Source organism: Pseudorca crassidens, chromosome 3, assembly GCF_039906515.1.
Source record: "Pseudorca crassidens isolate mPseCra1 chromosome 3, mPseCra1.hap1, whole genome shotgun sequence".
In the NCBI taxonomy this organism is placed as follows: domain Eukaryota; kingdom Metazoa; phylum Chordata; class Mammalia; order Artiodactyla; family Delphinidae; genus Pseudorca; species Pseudorca crassidens.
The window spans coordinates 92214455-92233669 of NC_090298.1; the positions used below are offsets into that span (position 1 = coordinate 92214455).

At 42.5% G+C, this 19215-nt stretch overlaps 1 protein-coding gene across 7 annotated transcripts in view; it reads left to right on the forward strand.

Annotated features, from left to right (window-relative positions):
• Positions 1 to 580: 580 nt before the first annotated feature.
• The window catches only part of EPB41L4A (erythrocyte membrane protein band 4.1 like 4A), a 258199-nt gene continuing 239564 nt past the window's right edge, over positions 581 to 19215 (forward strand). For 3 of the 7 annotated variants that reach the window (XM_067731446.1, XM_067731447.1, XM_067731448.1), the window contains exons 1-2: positions 587 to 1189; positions 1595 to 2021. In XM_067731446.1, the coding sequence (XP_067587547.1) occupies positions 1923 to 2021 (99 nt within the window). In that variant the 5' untranslated portion in view covers positions 587 to 1189; positions 1595 to 1922. Of the gene's footprint in view, positions 1190 to 1594; positions 2022 to 19215 lie in introns of all 7 variants that reach the window. The other 4 variants (XM_067731445.1, XM_067731449.1, XM_067731450.1 and 1 more) reach the window with 3 other exon arrangements.

Below are 19215 nucleotides of genomic sequence, written 5' to 3' on the forward strand. Positions count from 1 at the left end.
TGGGGCTGAGACAACAGGGAAGGAGGCTTTCTACAGAAGGTCCTTTGTGGCAAACCACTATGGGAGGAAATTCCTTCTAAAGTTGCATTGTGCATTTCCATTCTATAATTCTACTGTGCTGTGGATGCCAGGTGTTTTTTTTTTTTTTTTTTTTTAAGTAGTAGCGTCCTAGGCTTTAAGCAAATTTTTCGCACTTGGGCTCCGTAGTTTAAAAGTGGTAAAGGAGAGAGCTCAAAACCGTCTGATACCCAAACTCTCGCTCTTTCCAATACTCAATGTAAAGTAGAGAAGATTTCTGGGAGGCCTACCGTCCACCCTGGCCCGCGCCCTCCCCGGCCCGCGTCCTCCCCTTGTGTCTCCTATTTCACTTGCATTAACTTGCTCCTGGTTCCCAGCTGAAGTGCACAAACTGCACCTGCTCCGAAGGCCAGCGGGGGCCTTGCCTCACCCGCTGCTCAGCCTCGGTTGCTTGTGCACGGACACGAGTTCCCACCAGGGGGCACTGCAGCCTCAGAGCTATTGTGCCCGCCAATCCTGGACATAGCCGGTCCCGCGGAGGGCGTGGGACTGGGAGCGCGGAAAGCCGGGGTCCGACCCTCGCTGCGCCTGCCTTCCTAGAGCAAGCCTCCAGGTCTCCCCGGGAAACCCATACAGCGAGCCGGGCCAGGGCCTGCGACGGCTAGGCGGACCCGCTCCTGCGTCGCGCAGGTTCCTGTGCGGACCTCTCCGCACCTCGCCATTTGACCACCTCCGCTCCACCCTCCATCCCCGGCCGAGACCCCGCCCAGAAGGGGCGCCCCCTTCCCGGCCACTGGGTCCCCACTTCGCTCCAGGGCCTTTTGTAGACGCCCGGGCCCGGCCCAGCTGCACCTGGGCTACTCCCGCCCGGGGCGCCATCCCTTGCGCCGCCAAGAGAACTTTCCCGGGAGCCGCTGCGGCCTGGCGCGCCCAGGGCAAACCCCACCAGCCCGCCGGCCGCGTTCCCAGCCGGGGCGGCCGCTCCTCCGCCCGCAAGTCCCCCGACTGCCCGCTTCTCTGAATCTCCCGGGGAAGCAGCACTCCGCCGCCCGGGCAGGGGGTTCTCGGAGGGAAAGCTTCAACTTGGCTACACGTAGCCCCGTGATGAACTCGGGGATCCTCAGACGGGAGCTGCGCCCCGCGACGAGCTGACCTCCACTCGCCGGTCGCGGTAAGGAGCCCGAAGCCCTTTCCGACCCTTTTCGGGCTTCTCGGTGCCCGCGGGTTGGGAACGTGGAGGTGGAGGTAGCCGACTGAGTGACGACCCTCGCCACTGCCCCTGCAGTGGGGCCGGGACGTCGTGGGTACCCCTGACACAAAGGAACAGCTGAGTGCTCCCCAGTCGGCGGACCGGACCGGGGGCTGCGGGGTGGGGTCGGAGCTGGAAGTGCGCGTCCGCTGGGGACCCCGGAGGCGGAGAGGAGGCCGGTGCGTGGCTGCAGCGCTCCAGGCGGGCGTGGGTGGAGGCGGCTGCAGAGCTTCTAGGGGCTTCCAAGTACGGGGACGGCCTAGAGCTCTCGTCCCTCCCTTTTCTTGCCTCTTGTATCCTTTGACAGGAGATTTTTGTCGTCCCCAGGGCTGCGGTTGGGGCCGCGGTACCCCCGCCTTCGGAGGAGCCGGAGCCGCAGGATGCGCGGGGACGGGCCGCCGCCCTCTGCGCCCAGTTCCTCCGGCGCTTCCCTGGCCGCTCGCGGGCGCTGACTCTCTCCTGGTCTTCCCCGCCCTCCTTACCTTACGTCCGCGCCGCGCTGCTGGTCCACGCCGCGCTGGACCCCGCCGGGAACTGGTCCTCTCGACCTCGCCGCGGTGCGGACAATAACTTAATGCCTCGCGCTTGAGGGGAGGGGGCGGCTCAGCGCCTGGGTCGCAGCTTTCTCCTCTGGCTGAGGCCGGCCACAGCCGACATGGGCTGTTTCTGCGCTGTTCCGGAAGAATTTTACTGCGAAGTTTTGCTTCTGAATGAATCCAAGTTAACCCTCACCACCCAGCAGCAGGGCATCAAGGTAGGCGCGGGCCGGGGGCATGTTCGGGGTCGGGGGTGCGTAGCCGGGCAGGCTCGGGGGTTCCGCGGCATTGTCCCAGGGCTGTCACCCGGGCGGGGCGGACGGCGGTGGCGTCTCTGCACGGTGGGAACGAACGGCAGTTGCCCCCCGCGCTCAGGTGGAGGGAGGACGTGTCAGGGTGAGTTAACTTTGAGTCCTTCATAAAGGAAAGTAAGTTTGACGCCTTGTAGGAGGGTCCATGCACCAAGCTCTCGGCTGCAATCCACCGTCCTGCAGCTGAGACCCAAACTTCCCTACGTCGTTTTCCTCCAAAAGCGTTTAAGGCCCCCGCAGCTCCCAAAGAGGCGCAGAATTGATTGTACGGGCAGCATACAGTGTTGAAGGCACGCTCTCCCTCGGCTTTGTTGAAGACCTTTTTTCTTGATAGGATTATTGGGGAAGTAAAATAATTCACTCGTTGAAACACATTTATTGGGTGGTTGTGATTGTGTCGCCTGTGTTTGTGGTTGGGTAATGCTACGTTCGGCCGGAAAATAATTTCCTTTTCCAAAAGCCACCTGGTTTATCCCAACATTTAAGTAAACATCTCTCCAAACGAGGTAATAACTTTGCGTCTCTTCGTAGGTCATTATAATGCAATTACTGGTATTAACCTAGAGAACCCAAACAAAAAGGCTGTGGGAGCTTGCAGACATTCACTTCCTTAATTTTGGCGAGCTCGTATGTTTACGGTTGACAACCTGACTGACGCGCCTGCGCGCTAGTTTTTCTCTCGCAACAACGTAGCTACCTAGAGATGATCGGAATCCCGAGTGTTTTGTTTCCCTTTCTCCTTCAGTTTTAAATCATTTAGGCATTTTAGATACCTCAGCAGCTGAGTCTGATGAAGGGAAACGGTCCCCCTCCCCCCGCCAAGGAGGCTGTCTGAGAAATCAAGTTCAGGCTGCCAATTGTCTTGTCCTAGCCTTGTCATCTCAGAAGTTAATCCTAATGGCGTAGGCTCTGGGCATTTCCTTGTGTGAATCAGATTTTACATAGCTTTATGCACACTAGAGTAAATGTTCTTGGCCAAAAGCTTCAGCTTTGTTATTACCGGTCTTGGTGTACAGAATTTTAATTTCACAGCTGTCATTTTTTTTTTTTTTGTCAGAGAAAGAGGGCAAAAATGATCAATTAAAGCCACAAGATACAGTTAACCCTTTAGGAAATTGTTTTGAATATTGTTTCTTCTGTAATTTTAATAAGCAAAAGTCAATCAGATTCTCATTTAGTGTTTCCTTTCGAGGACAATAAAAGACTCTGGCGGGGGAGAGTGTTCATTGTATATTTTTAGCTTTTTATGTTCCAACTCCCAATCCCCCCCACCCCTATGAAATCAGGAAAAGAACTTACTTTACAAGATGACGTAACATTCTTTGGAGTACTGTGAGCACAAAATAGACAAAAGTAAAAAAAAAAATCATACATTTTTGATAATACATAGATTCTCTTTGGCTTCGAAACAATTAGAGAAAGATAACTGATGATCTGTTACTAAAAAAACATAGAAATCTTTCTGAAGTCTAAAGTCATCTGGTGTGTGAGCTTCCTATTTAATCATGAAAGCCCTACTCCTGTCAGTTGTGGAACATGTACATTATTCTGTCATGAGAGCAGCCAAGACTCAGAATCAAATGGAATAATTTTGTCAAAGAAACATGAATTAAAAATCCTGATCCATAATTACTTTTTATATCCTGATGGTGCTTATCTTGTTTTACAAATAGGTCAAAAATTGGTGAGGGATTCAAATGCAATAGCAACTTTATAATGCTGTTATTTTGGATATGTGCCATTTAACTGAACAATAATTTAAGCATGCTTTTGTTGGAAGTAATCATTTTGCAACAGGCTTGCCCTCTTTCAGTGTCACAAAAGCATGCCACAATTATTTTGATGGCCATATGTATAACACAGATGTCTGCTGAAGTTAACCACATTATCTGTAACTACCATGCTACCATAAAATGCATGTGTTAAGCACCTATCTGCTTGTGGTATGTACTAAATTAAACACATATATATATATTTACAAATGGTATAACGTATGAACAGCATCTTGCACGTAGATGGTATTCAAACATTGAATGAATATATGTATATTATTGTTCTGTACTTACTTGGCACTTTCTTTAACTCCTGCTTTATTATTATTATTTTTTTTCTTTAACTCCTACTTTAGTTTGTAAATGAAATAGTAAGCAATTACTTCAAACTTAATAGCCAATAACTACTATTACAGTGTTTTCCCCCCCAGGATAGTACTCTTGATAATTTTGATTATCACTAATTAAAATCGAAGTTAAGCATGTGACATTTTCCCCGAAATTAAAATAGAAAAATCTTTTTTCAAAAATATTATCTAATATTTATTTTGAGATGACCCCTTTTCACATTCTTTCTCAAATGAAGATATCTAATTCTGTGGTAAAATTATTCACATATTTCATCCCTTAATGGAAGGAATTTTACTGATTCCTAAATAGTTACTTAAGAATTTGCTGGCATTACTGTTATAATAATGCATTGTAGGTTAAAGAAGATTAATTGTAGTAAATTTAAGTAGAAAACATATGAGAGAAGCTTGGTAAAACATTTTTTTCTGTGTGCTATTTTGAAAAACACTCTCTGGATTTCTTTAAGCACCAAATTGCTCATTGAAAAGTTAGTTATGAAGTGATTTTTCTGCAACTCAGATCAAAGTTTTTCATCAACTTAAAAAAAAAAAACCAACGTGTGTCCTATGGAAAGCATTTCAGCCTGAAGACAATAGTTACACATCTTATGTGTTAAGATGAGTAGCACTTAAATGGAAAATAATTTTCTGTTTTAAAAATAATTAGAAAAATAAAACCCAGTGTCTGTATTCATAATGTGATGTAGCAATTTGCCTTCTTAACTTGTTTTAGAGCTAACCTCACCTTGTCAAGCAGAAAGTCTTTTGCGTGCAGTTCGTAGTTTGAGCCCTCTGCAAGATTTAAAAACCCAAGTTTATATAAACTGAATGTTATTGGTTGTGTGTCGAGCCACACAATAGCTTTTAGCTGTTTGTTCTCTGCTGCTATCTCTGTTGTTTATTTTAGTAAGAATTTCTGCTGTGGTTGGTCTCTTGGTTTTTTGAGCAGTGTTTGTTCAGGGAAACTTTTGTTATGTCCTGGGGGAGGTAGAGATCCTTCTTTTAGTTCTTTTAGAAAGCAAAACTTGAATGTGGCTCAGACTACTTTTATAAGTTGTCATTTGATTAGCAAAAGATTTTTAGGGAAAAAAATCACAAGGTTTGATGATTTAGTCCTCATAATTGCTGCTGCAAATGTGAACTAGATTAGTATTTTCATTTCAGCAAGATTTTAGTCCTCTGAGTAGTAATGTAATAAACACTGAGGTGCTTATTTTTGCCTCAGTGTATTTGACTAAATTAATGAAACCAATATGACAGCAAGATGGAAATTCCATTAACTTTTTTAAAAAACTGCTTTATTGAGATATAGCATACAATTCACAAAGTTAGATTCATCCGTTAACTTTTAAATGAAGTTACTTCCTAATCATCCTGAGGTTCCTGAGGGAATATTATGAGTCAATTTTGATGTTTTGATCAGAAACTTCCTAATAAACTAGAAAAACAGAAGCTGGGGACTTAAATTATATGCGTGTCCCTTACCAAGGATTGTAATTTTCACTCCATTTGGACTGGTAAAGAAAACATCTGAGAAAATTTGGAAAAAGTGAAAAACAATAGTTTTTCACAAATCACATTAAGTGTATATCTATACCTTTTAATATCAACTACATAAGGTACACAGTCAGGGACCTTATAAACATAGGTTGAAGCAAGTAATCATACACCAACATTTCTGTTAATGTAAGATTGGCTGTAGTTAGTAAATTAGGCTGTGGTTAGTAAATTAGTAAATTAGATGTAACTGGGATAGAAGTACCCCTCTTCCACACTGCATCTAGGTTTCTAAAATTCAGATATGATATCCATGTTGTGACTGTTTAAGATCAGCTACTGTATAAATGCCCCTTCATATTTTTTTTGTTTTTAAAAAATGATTGAAAGTATTTTTTTAGCTTTATTGAGGTATAATTGAAAATGAAACTGTAATATATTTAAAGTGTGCAACGTGATGATATAATATATATATATATATATATATAGTGAAAGGATTCCCACCATCCCACCATTGAGTTATTAACATTCCATCACCTCACATATTTACATTTTTTTGTTGTTGAGAACAGTTCAGTTCTATTCTCTTAGCAAATTTCAATTATACAATACAGCCTTATCACCTATAAATACCATGTTATACATTACATCCTCAGACTTAAGTGCCCCCTCAATTTTACAAGAAGTTTTTCTTGAAAAAAATTATTAAAAATGTCATTTATCATTTATGGTTTAAAAGTGATTTAAAAGCAATATAATGGGGAAAGAATTGTTTGTTACCTCTAGCAGGTAATGGCTAGCTATCCTCATATAGGGACTTACACTTTTCTTGGTTGATGGTGAATCGTACTTTTTGCAGCCCCATTAGTGTAATTGTCCTTGAATTCTGTGATGTTAAGCTTAAACGGACTTTGAACTAAACTTAAACTAATGCAGAGCTTTTGTTTCTTTTGAGCATGGGTGGTGTCTTAGTCTGTTCAGGCTGCTATAAGAAAATACCACAGGCTTGGTGGCTCATAAACAAGAGAAATTTATTTCTCATAGTACTAGAGGCTGGAAGTCTGAGATCGGGGTGCCAGCATGGTCAGGTGAGGGCCCTCTTCCAGGTTGAAAACTTGTTGTATCCTCATGCGGCAAAAGGGCCTAGGGAGCTCTCTTGGCCTTTTTTTAAAAAATAAGGGCGCTAATCTCAAAGGCCCCACCTCCTAAAACACATTACCTTGGGAGTTAAGTTTCCGACATATGAATTTCAGGAGGGCACAAACGTTCAGACCGTAGCAGATGGCGATAGAGTTAAATCTAAGTTGCAGGGTCAGAAGTCCAGACTCGACTGTCCATTAGCTGTATGGACAATGGTTGGTTATTTTTAACCAACCAAGATGGGAAACTCATCTTTTCTTCAGTGGTTTGTGTCAGGTTGTATCTTAGTCCGGCCAGACAATTCTTTGTTGTGGGATGCTGTCTGCTCCATGGCAGGATAATTAGCAGTATTTGTAGCCTCTGCCCATGAGATGCCAGTAGCACCTCTTGCCTAGTTCTAACAACCAAAAATATGCCTAGGTGTTGCCAAATGTCCCCTGATGGGCAAAATCACCCTCATTTGAGAACCACTGCTGTGGAGGGTAGCAGTTTCCTTTATTCTCCTTTATTTGGTACACATTGGATGCAAACTGACTTTTGGATGCCTTCTTTTTTCTCTTTTGGAGGAGTGAGTCATGTGCCTTATAGGTCAGTGAAAACAATATGAAATCTGTATCTTTAACTTGCTTAATATTCTTAGACTAGGAGCAATATACTGAAGTGATGAAAAGCATGGGCTGTAGCATCAGACCACCTGGATTTACATTTTGGCTCCACTGATTACTTATTAGCTGTGGGGCCTCCAGAAAGATACTTTTCTTCTCTGAATCTCAGTTTCCCCATCTGTAAAATGGGAACAAAGTCATACCCACTTCATAAGTTCAAGGTGCTTTGCATGTGGTAAGCCCTCAGAAAATGTTGGTCTAGATTCTTTCTCCTCCGTTCCTTATCCTCTCTTTCTTTTAGTGCTTCATTCCTGTCTGCATATAAAGTCCACCCTTCACTGTCTGATTTGCCACCCTCCCTGCTCTAGACCTTCAGCAGTTCTGTGTGCCTACCCAAACGACTTGCTCTATATGGGCACGCACAAATGCTCAGTCTCCCAAACATACCAGACTTGCTTGTGCCTTATACTTGGGATTCCCACTGAGTGGCACTGTTTTGTGTTTCCCTAAGCACACGCTCATCTGAGCTCATCCTTTAAGACTTGAACCGAGCGTCCCATCTGCTAGGAAGACTTAGACCTGGCGTGCCCTGGCAAAGTTAAGTGCTTGTCAGTGTCTTGCACGCTTCTTGTTATAGCCCTTACCACACTGCAGGCATTATTTCTGGACACGTCTGTCTCCCTCAGAAGCCTGAAAGCCCTCGCCCGTGATCCCCAGCAGCTAGAGCTGTACACCACATGTAATAGATGCTTATTCACTGTAATTTGAATAGAAGAATGAATGGAGTGTTACCGTTGGAATAGGCCATATTGAAAATCTTCTGGTTAATGAGGTTTCTTTGCCATTTTATTTTTACTCGAAAAGACCTAGAATAAAGAGAATCTCACTGTGAAAAATCTGTTGCCAAGATACTCTAATTTTTATATTGATAATGGGTAGAAAATGAGATGGTGCAGTGGACTGGGTGCATGTAGCGCATTGAAGAGCTGACTAGCGGCCATTTTAGAAAACACGAGTTACCAACATCTTTGTAGTGTAGAAGTAACTACTGAATCCTTCCCTCTCTCTCTCTTTTTAAAAAGTAGAACTTTCCCCTTATAGGTCGAGAGTCTTTTGGAAGAAGGGCATATTTCACGAATGGATAATAGATCCTCACACTTTGCTTTTCTTCCTTGTCTCTTATTCTGTAAACCATTGGAGAACAGTATCAGTTGGTTTCACAGTGTGGGTTTACACAATCGGGGACCATTGGTATAATTTTTAATCTTGCTGTACCACCCATTTTACTCCTGAACCTCATCTGACCCTGCTCTAAGGCATAATGGAAAACACAGGGTTGAGAAGTTAAATACTGGGTTTTTATGACAAATGTTAAGTTTTTCATTCCGACGCACAATGGATTTTTCTGCAGGCCTGTTATAAACAGGACACATCAGACATCAGATTTGTCATAACCCTGCAGCTTCTCTGGGGTTGACTGCTTTGACCGAGCTTTTGTCTCTGATATTTTAGCCACGCGTACAGCTTATACATAATGCTCCTGGTTAGCCTGCTTTGGGGGGTAAGAGTAACTGACGTTTGCTCCTGCGTAGCAAGATTTGTTTCTAAGTCTCACGTGTTAAGTGTAACCAGGCCTCTGTTATCACTTGTTTGGGTCTCGACTAGGTGTGTTAAGGTCAGGAACCAGCCAGTTTAGTTTGTGACTCAAAAAGCCTGTTACCACACTTGGGAGAGTCTGTAGCATTCTCAGAAATGTGGATTGCATTCCTGTGCCCTCTGAACCATGATTTCCTGTTTGTTTTTTTTTTTCTTTTTTTTTTTAAAGTGAAACAGTCACTTTTCCTTAGTGCCGCCTGTTGGTAATCCATTTCTCTGTAACTAAACACTCTTGCTGAATCCCCAAAGGCTGAGATGGCTCTCTGCAGAGGCTCTCCCAGTAATCGCTGAAGTCATGAGAGGGCCTGGCAGTGGCTTCCAAAGGGGTAAGAAGTTTGTTTTCAAGGATACTGACATGCCAAGTGGAAGTTAAAACAAGGGAGATTGTGGCAGGCAGGGAAACCCGAGAGGTGCTGAGTGCTAGCCCTCATGGTCAGTGACCAAAAGGTCAGACGGCAGAGGAGGAATCAGCCGACTGAGACCAAGGAGGGAATCAAATATGGCAGCAGATTGTCGAGAAATGCCGTGTTCTGAGCACGTGAGGAAGCGCAGTTAGTGATGCTCAGCGCTACCAACTCTGTGGGCGCAGCGTCCTGGAAGTTGGGTAGAAAGTACCTTGCGTAGAATACAGCTTTCCATAGGAACAGTGACTTGAATGGGGGTCAAGTTTCTGAGCTAGCCCACCGAGACCATTTGAGTTTTTAAACCACTCACGTCCCACTTTGCCCTTCATTCAGAGCCGTGTTTGAGAAGCGGTCTTGGAGCCTCTGCTGCCTTAATTATCACTTGTCAAAATTGGTTTTTATCCACCATCCTCACTGCTCCCACTTTGCACCAACCAGCCTCCTAACTGGGGTGCTGTGTGGTCATCTTCAGTCTCTCCCCTTCCCCTATCCTGCCCTGTGTTTAAATCCTGGTTTACCATGAAATTGTTGGTCTTGCGATGGACCACAGGACTCTTCTTTGAACTAGCCTCCCTTTCCTCATTTGTAAGCTGAGGAGTGTGATAACTACCTCATGGGATGACTGTGCAAATTTGAGAAAAGAATTTTAGGCACGTAGGATAAAAGGTGCTCAATAAATGATAGCTATCATTATGTGTGATCTATTATTAGCTAATAATTTTTTTTCTGAATTCCAGTTTGGGATATCTAATCCCCCACCCCTGCCCAAAGTGACACTGGCTCTCTGAGAGGCATGGGTGGTTGTTAGAAGTGGGGGAACAGTGGTGGTTCGATATCCATAGGTACCAGTGACTTTTCAGGTCTCTGTATTTTTACTCACATTGCCTCAGCTACCACTGGGATGCTGAAACTTCACATCTGTACCCCTAGTCCAGACTTCCTCACTCTTACCTGACTTGTATTTCTGATTGCCTACTGGAGGTCACACTCGATGTCTAAGCCCTTCTGTTCGCTCCAGACTCTCTCTTCTTGTGCTGCCTAGTTTGGCGAATGAGGCCACTCTCCGTCTTCATCAGTTAAGATGCTTTGATTCTCGGTTGCGGAGATTCCATTGCAGATTCTCTTAACGTGAGGAAGCTTATTTGTTCACGTCAGGTTCCCAGCTTCTCTCCATCTCTTCTGGGCTCTGTCATCTTGGGAGACAGGGTCATATGCAGATGGGTAATGGTTCTAGAGACAGTATTTGCACATGGCAATATGTGAGTTGGGAATAGAGACAGACTCTTCTTCAAAAAGGAGAGAAGACTCCTTCTCCCCAAGTTCCCCATCAGACTTTCCCTTGTGTCTTTTAGCAGAACAAGTCTTGTGGCCATTCTTGAGCTATAATGGCAATAGGATCACCTTTAGGGCAACAGATTCTCCCTGGGACTGGGTGGGGGTGGAATCCATTTTCCTAAGGCAGCTGGCAACTGGGGGAGGGGTTCAGTCAGGAGGAAAGGTAGGAGTTGTGGGTGCTATTGGCCCTCTGCCCCTCTGGTCAGGATTCTGGCGCCTGGGCTCTCTGTAAATTTCCACAGCCTTCTAGGTGTTGTAATTCCACCTCTTAAATATATTCCAGATTCATCTCTTCTCCCCTCCTCTGATTGCTCCTGCCCTGATCTGGACCACTCTCAGTTCTCAGCTGGACACCTGTAGTAGCCACCAGCATGATCCCCTGTGACTGCCTCTAGTGTGGCCTTTCTCACCCTGGCTTGGATACTCCCACGGGTTCTCAGCCTCCGTGGCTTAGTTTATATTCCTCAGTATCATGGCCCTTCATGATCGGACCCCACCTCTATCTGACCTTCCTCCCACTGCTACCATATGCCTCTCACGGATTCTAGCCAGAGGGAGCTGCATTCTAGTCTGAATTCTCCACACTCCCTCTCACCCTGGTCTTTTTCTATCCGGAAAGCCCCACCCCACCTCATCTTGTTTGAGTGAAGTCCCAGCTCTCGTCAAGCAGGGTTCTGCTCAAATGCCACCTTCTCTGAAGACTTCTCCTTGGTGAAGCACTGGAGAGGCCCTCTCCTGACCTGAATCAGGCCTGCATTTCATTGCAGGAGTTTCCGTACTTTCCTGCCCACCTTGCCCTGGGAGCAGTATAGTAAGATGAAGAGAGAATGGGTCTAGGTCATAGATAAATCTGGCTTCAGGTCTCCTTTCCATGTGTTAGTGCTGTAAATGTGGTCAGGTCACATACCCTTAGAGTCAGCTTCCTCATCTGTAAAATTAGGGTCAAGCTCTCCAGCTTATTATCCTGAGATACTGCACGTGAAACCCTGAGCCCTGTGCCTAATGAGAGGGAGCTGTTGTTACTGGAGATGGAAAGCCTTGAGGGAGGGGACTATATCTTTTTTATGGGATCCCCAAGTCAAGCCGAGTTCCTAAGGAATCAATGAACGATTGCTGACTGGGTGAATTAATCTGAATAAGAAAAGTACTTCCAGATCGACATAAGCAGTGAATCTGAGAAAGAGAAGACATCTTTCACCTCTTTACTTTCTAGGTTCCCTGGTACAAGGAGTGTACCTCCTTGACTCCTTAATTTCTCATTTAATTTTTAAAAACAGGTTTATTGAGATATAAATCACAGACCATACGAGTCACCCATTTAAGGTGTGCAATTCAATGGCTTTTCATGTATTTACAGAGTTGTGCAACCACCATCACAATGAATTTTAGAACATTTCATTACTCCACAAAGACACCTTATACTTATTAGCAGTCACTCCTCATTTCCTCCCAACCCTCTTACCTGCTCCTGCTAGGCAACCACTAATCATTCTGCTTCTACAGATTTGCATATTCTGGACATTTCATATAAGTGGATTTGTATAATATATGGTCTTTTGTGACTGGCTTCACTTTGCATAATGTTTTCAAGGTTCATTCATAATGTATGTATCAGTATTTCAGCCCTTTTTTTGCTGAATAATAGTCCATAGCATGGATATACCATATTTGTCCATTCATCAGTTGATGGACTTTAGCTATTATAAATAATTTTGCTATGAAGATTCATGTGTAAGTCTTTTTGTGGACATGTGTTTTAATTTCTCTTGCATATGTACCTAGGAGTGGAATTGCTGGGTCATAGGTTTAACAGTTTGAGGAACTTGCAAACTGTTTTCCACAGTGGCTGCACCATTTTACATCCCCACTAGCAATGTCTAAGGGCTTCAATTTCCCCACATTCTCACCAACACTTGTTTTACTCTTTTTGATTATAACTACCCTTTTGGATGTGAAGTGGTATCTCATTGTCATTTTGATTTGCACTTTCCTGAAAAATAGTGACGTTGAGCATCTTTTCATGTCCTTGTTGGCCATTTGTATATCTTCTTTGGAGAAATATCTATTCTTTGCCAGTTAAAAAAATTGGGTTATTTTTCTTTTTATCATTGAGTATAAGTGTTTAAAGTATATATATACATATATATATATATTCTGTATACAAGTTTTTTGTCAGATACTTGATTTGAAAATATTTTCTCCTATGGGTTTTTTTTTTTACTTTCTTGACAGTGTCCTTTCGTGTACAAAAGTTTTAAATTTTGATGGAGTCCAATTTATCCTTTTGTTTCCTGTGCTTTTGGAGTCATATCTGAGCAGCCATTGCCTACGCCGAAGTTATGGAGATTTACTTGTATATTTTTAAAGAGTTTTATGGCTTTAGCTCTTACATTTAGGTCTTTGATCCATTCTTCATTCTTTTGCGTGTGGATATCCAGTGGCCCCAGCTCATTTGTTGAAAAAAGGATTTTTTCCCATTGAATTGTCTTGGCACTGTTATCAAAAAATCAATTGACAATAAATATGAAGGTTAATTTCTGGACTCCCATTTCTGTTCCATTGATTGACATGCCTATCTATGCATCTTGTTTAGTTTTACTAATTCCTTGGCAGGGTAGGTGTGTGTAATTCAGCAGAGAAAACACTCCCAGTTAAAACAAATTTGACATTTAATATTTTGAGCAAAATTTCCTATAAAACTTCCTGGTGGCAGTTAAGTATTATATATTTTATTCACTTTTAAATCCCTGAGCGCCCATGGTGGTGCTCAGTAAATATTTGTCATATTTGAAGAAAGACTGATAGAAGGATTGTTTTAGTCATGCTGCTGTTGCTTTTGTAACTTGAAACCTTGGTTGTTGAATATTTAGATTTCCAAAATCTTTTCTGTATAAGCTTTTGAGTGTTGCTGTTTACGTTGTGTAAAGGATTTGCCTTTGATCCTTCCAGGCTCTTCTGTAAATCACTTGATGGAGGGCTGGAAAAGAGTATTAGCATATGTTTTATGAATAACTTTCTTCGTTAGTTTTGGTAGGTGAAGATGTAGCATGTTCAAAAAGTTAATGTCATTTAAATAGGTATGCGGATTTCATCTATTACTTGGCAACACACTGAGAATTTGCTAGAGATTTGTCCTGAGAGTGCAATGTGCAGTGTTCTCCTCCTGGGAAAATAATGTAGGTGGCTAGAAGACCACTTCTGAATGCACACACCCTCCCCAATCCCCATGACTTCCTTTCAACCTTGCACTTCCAGGATTCCTAGTGTGATTGCAGGTTGAAGCCTAGGGAGCAACCGTGGCTTCATGGAATTGAATTCCCTATGACTGGGGCAAATGGTAGCAAATCTTAGTGGTATTGAAAGTGGCATACTAGAAGCTCTACAGCTTTTGTCTGGATTGTGCATTTTAAAACTGGTAGTATTCAAACGCTTGACAAATCCCAGTAGATACGCAGGCTACAGGCAGTTTCCTCTGTGAAGAAAATTTCAGATGTCTAGAATCTAGATAATGCCACAGCTGTGTGTGTCAAAATCTTTCACACAAATTGGTTTCTACTTGTCATTGCTTTTTTTTTTTTTTTTGCCAGCCACTCATTCTTTGCCCAGTAGTTCAACTGTCTGGTTCTCTGCACCAAATCTGAGTGTGGTCACACGTCCTTAGTTAATTCAGCCCTGTGATGCTGCTCCAAAATGCAGCAGACACCCGGGGAGAATGTGGAAGAGATGACATGAGTTACAACAGCCTGGCTTTCACTTACCATAGAAAGCTAGACTCGGCATGGGCATTTAGAATCATCTAATCCAGTCCTCTCATTCCACAGCTGTGGGAACAGGGACCCAGGGAGGGGCAGTGATTTGCCAGAGCCCAGCACGTGGTCCTAGAACCCTGTCTCTTGGTTTCCTGTCTGGTAATTTCTCAGTGCTCACCCACCCTCAGTTTCTTTGAAGCCTGCAAGGGAGGAAGGGCTGAGAGCTGATTATAGGGGAAGAGGTCAGAATTTATTGAAAATCATCTAGGTTTATTGCCAATCCCATCTCTTCCATGCTCCCAACCCTTCCCCGTTTCCCCCCCACCCCCTTAGATTAAGTCCTTCTAGGCCTACATCTGGTTTGATTACCTTCTGCAGCCTTGGCATTTGGATTTGTGGAACTCTTTCTGGGTAGGTTTTATGAGGGAGAGACTCTTTTGTCCTAAAGAATCTTTTTTTCCCCCCTCCCAGTTTGGAAAAGAGTCTGCTTATGTGGAATGTCTTTTCAGAATGATACCAACTGCATTGCATTTTAATTTTTTGGCTTTTTTGAAAATGCTTATTTATTTAAAAGGCCTAGAATAATTTATGGTTATGGCCATGGTTTTAGAGCTCATATCACTGAGAGTTTTTCCTTGGTCTTTATTTGTAAAGTCTTTATCCTGAATTCTTATAGCTCCATTCTGGTATCTCTCCAGGAAAGAAAATTAAAAACTGATTAGTAACCCTTCTTATTGCCTGAGGGAGGGTGCAAGAGAGGAAAGTAGAAAGGTAAAATTGCTCTTTTGCTGAAAGGTTTAAGATGGGCCAATCATCAGGAGGCTAATAGATCTTTCCCCCGATAATGATTATTTCATGCATCTGCTGCTGTTTACAAGGGCACTTGGAGGATGTGCAAAATTTCCAGAATTCCTCAGAGAGCCAGCTTCTTTTTCTTTCAGATGCTGTTTTTACATAACGTTCTGGGGTAGTTACATGAAGATAAACAGGTTTTGAGTGTGAGGGTGTATGGGGGTCTGGACCAGTGCTGTGTGTCTGTAATTGTGGGTATTGCTTTGTGAACTCACTTTTAGGAGATTTTATTCAGAGCTTTTATAACCAGTAGCACTCAGAATTTCTGGTAGGGATGATGAAATAGAGGGAACACTCTTGCCTTTTTTTTTTTCCTTCAAACATAAGTATATTTAATTCTTTCAAATGCATACAAGATAGTAATTACACAGCAACAAATCTTTTGTTCAACAGTGATTTGATTCATAAGTATTTGAGTGAAATTTACATAATTTCACATCCAGACTCTTGCATTTTTAAATACTGTAAGTAAAAAAGCTCCCCAAATAACCAATTCTTATATTTCCTACTTATCCCTCTCTATATCCACACTTTAAAAAGTTACAAACTGAACATTATACAGAACATATAAGTCATGTTTAAAAGCTTGAGGTTTTAAAATCATCGTACCCCAGTATGACTCAAAAAAGTCCCAATGCTAACAAATGCAGTCCTAGGTGGTAAAATAAATTGGAGGAGGGGAAGAAAGAAGAGGCAGACACAAGTTTGCTGTCTTAATATTTTACTAATCCTGTCAGTTAAAAATGGTGACGTCATGAGAAATGACAGTTTAGGTTTAATATGAGGAATGGAGTTTGCCTCATAATTAAAAGAAGTTTAAAAAGTTAAAAGAAATTTAACTTTCAGGTGGAAAGACAAATATTTACTTATAAAACAACAGAATTCAATACAGTTCATAATCAAGTACTGGGTTATATGGTGGAGATTCTAAGAGGTATAGACATTCTTATAAGAAATGATGTTTCTTATATGCCGAGGTGGGGTTAATCAGGAAAGGAATTTTAGAAAAAGTGAATATTGGTTTGCAGTGCCTTATTTGAAACCCTTGGGGTAGGTGTGTTTGAAGATTCAAAATTTTTCAGATTCCAGCAAGGTAATATGGTATATAAACCATCCATTATGCAATATCCCTGGCCAGGTTTGGGGTGATATCTCATAAAACAAGCACATTAATATTTGCACAGCTCATGATTTGGATATTCACAATAAGTGGGGTAAATAGAGACTATAAGTTGCCTTCTGCCAGTTTATAATAGATTTTGTCTCTGTATTAGTTATCTGTTGCTGTGTGCCATGTTACATCCAAAACTTAGCAGCTTAAAAGAACAAACATTTATCCCAAACAGATTCTGTGGGTCCGGAATCCAGGAGCAGCTTCACTGAATGATTCTGGTTCAGGGTCTCTCTGAGGCTGCACTCAAACTGTGCCTGAGGCATTGGTAATCTGGGGATGGTGGGTCTGCTTCCAAGCCTGCTCACGGGCGTGTTGGCAGGTCATGGTTCCTCACCACATAAGCCTCTTCATAGGCTCCTGGGTGTCCTCACAACATGGCAGCTGGCTTCCCTACATAGCAAGCGATTTTAGAGAGAGAGCAAGCCCAAGATGGAAGCCACAGTCGCATATAATATCCTGTTACTTCTATGGTATTTTGTTGGTCACACCAGCTAACCTTGGAGTGAGAGGGCACTGTATAAGGGTGTGAATACCGGGGGGCGGGCATCACTGAGAGCCGTCTTGAAGATGGACTGCCGTAGTCATCAAGTGAGTTTTGGCATCAAACGTAAAGCTTTCAGTTTTCCTATCTTTTTGGGTTCTGGATTGAGGATTTATATAGACTCTGGCCTCCTCAGAGTGATGACTTGAGAGGATGAACCGTGGCTCTGAAGGTGGTCAAGGACTGCAGGGTAGCGTGAACACAGAGAAGTGAGTTTGGTGGAGGAAGATGGGCGTCTGGGGAGTATGCAGACTCATAGTGTGCTCTGTGCCAGGCACTGTACCTGACGTGGGGGATAAAAAGGTGAATTAGATACATTTTAAACCATCTGGAGCTAGACTTACGCTTTGAGAAGTCTAGAGTTTTGTTTTGAAAATACTTGTATTGAGGATCTACAGTGAGAAAGAAAACCTGCATGGTGAGAGAAGCAGAGAATATAGACTCAGAAAATCTGGATTCCTTTGCCAGTTCCTTCATTTCCTACCTTGCAAAAGTCAAAGTTTCGGAGCCTTAGTTTTTCCATTTGTAAAATTAAACTGATGCTTATGTTATTCCGTCAATATCAAAGTGTTGTGAGACCCCAAGGAAGATAACGGCTGAAAAAACTCTTGCAAAAGTTTAAAGTGCTTTGGAGTGTTAATAATTATTATCCTGTGGCTCTGTCATTTACTAACTAGTGACCTTTTGCCTCAGTCTCATCATCAGTGAAATGAGGATAACACTACTATCTACTTCATAGATTGCTATGAGGTTTGAATGAAATAATACATGTAAGGGCTGAGAATAGTGGCTGGCACATGATAACGTGAGAAATAACAAATATTAGCAGTTATTATTATGTCATCATATAGTGCTAAGCCTTATGAGGAATTAAAAGAAAAGTGAAATGATGACTTAGAATGTCCTTAGAAAGTTTTAAACGATAAGAAAAAAACCCCAGTTTTCCTTAAAAGGCTTATTATTATTTGTATTTGCATTTGCTGACTAGAAAACTGATTTATTTGGTTGGACAGAGATTACTTTGAAAACAGCTACCAACTTCCTCCCTCCTTCTTTTCTTCTCTCTCCCTCTCTCTCTTTCTTTTTTGATGTTGACCTTCACGTACAGCTTTTCAAATTTTTAAAGGTCATAACTGAAAATAAATCCCTTTGCACTTCTGGTAGCATAGTAGTCAGCTTGCCTGTCCAAGCAGAAAGAGCTAAGTTCAATTTAGATAATCCTCATCACTTGATAAAAATGTGTTTCAAAAATGAAGCTTAGATTTGGAAGCCTGGCAGGATTTACTCATTAAAATTCCTTGTTGGAATAAATTATGAGTCAAAAATGAAGACTTGCAATTCTTTTGTTGAGTTCTGTGATGAAGACATTTAGTGTATTATGATTTAACCTTTGTAAGAATCTGAATAGCCATTTTTTGAGGATCATGAGAACTTCAACAAATCATTATTTTCTAAAATCTTTGTCTGGCAAACCCTGAAGAACTTTTCCCTTAGAATGCCTTTATGCCATTACATGCACCCAGGGATAGCAGGCTGTGACAATGTCATGGAAACATCAGTATTGACACAGCCATTATGGTGACTACCAAAGAACAGCTATAAAGGAAACCAGACCCCAGGCTGACAGCAGATCAATCCCCTTAAGTCACAAATTTCCTTTGTGAGCGGTGGTGAAAAAACTTGAGCTTCTTGTGTGTTTTCAGGATAAAAATTCTTGAGACTTCCTTCTGTTTGAAAATGCTGAACTCGTGTGTGTGTGTGTGTGTGTGTGTGCGCGTGCGTGCACGTGCCAGAGGGAGAAAGATAAGTGACCTTGTGTTTACCATTTTAATATTTGGGTAGTTGTGTTTAAGAGTAAATGTATGTAGAGAACAGACTTCTAGTTGCCAAGGGGGAGGGGGTGTGGGAGTTTGGGATTAGCAGATGCAGACTATTGCATATAGAATGGGTAAACAACAAGGTCCTATGTATAGTATAGGGAACTATATTCAATACCCTTTAATAAACCATTAATAAAAGACTGTGC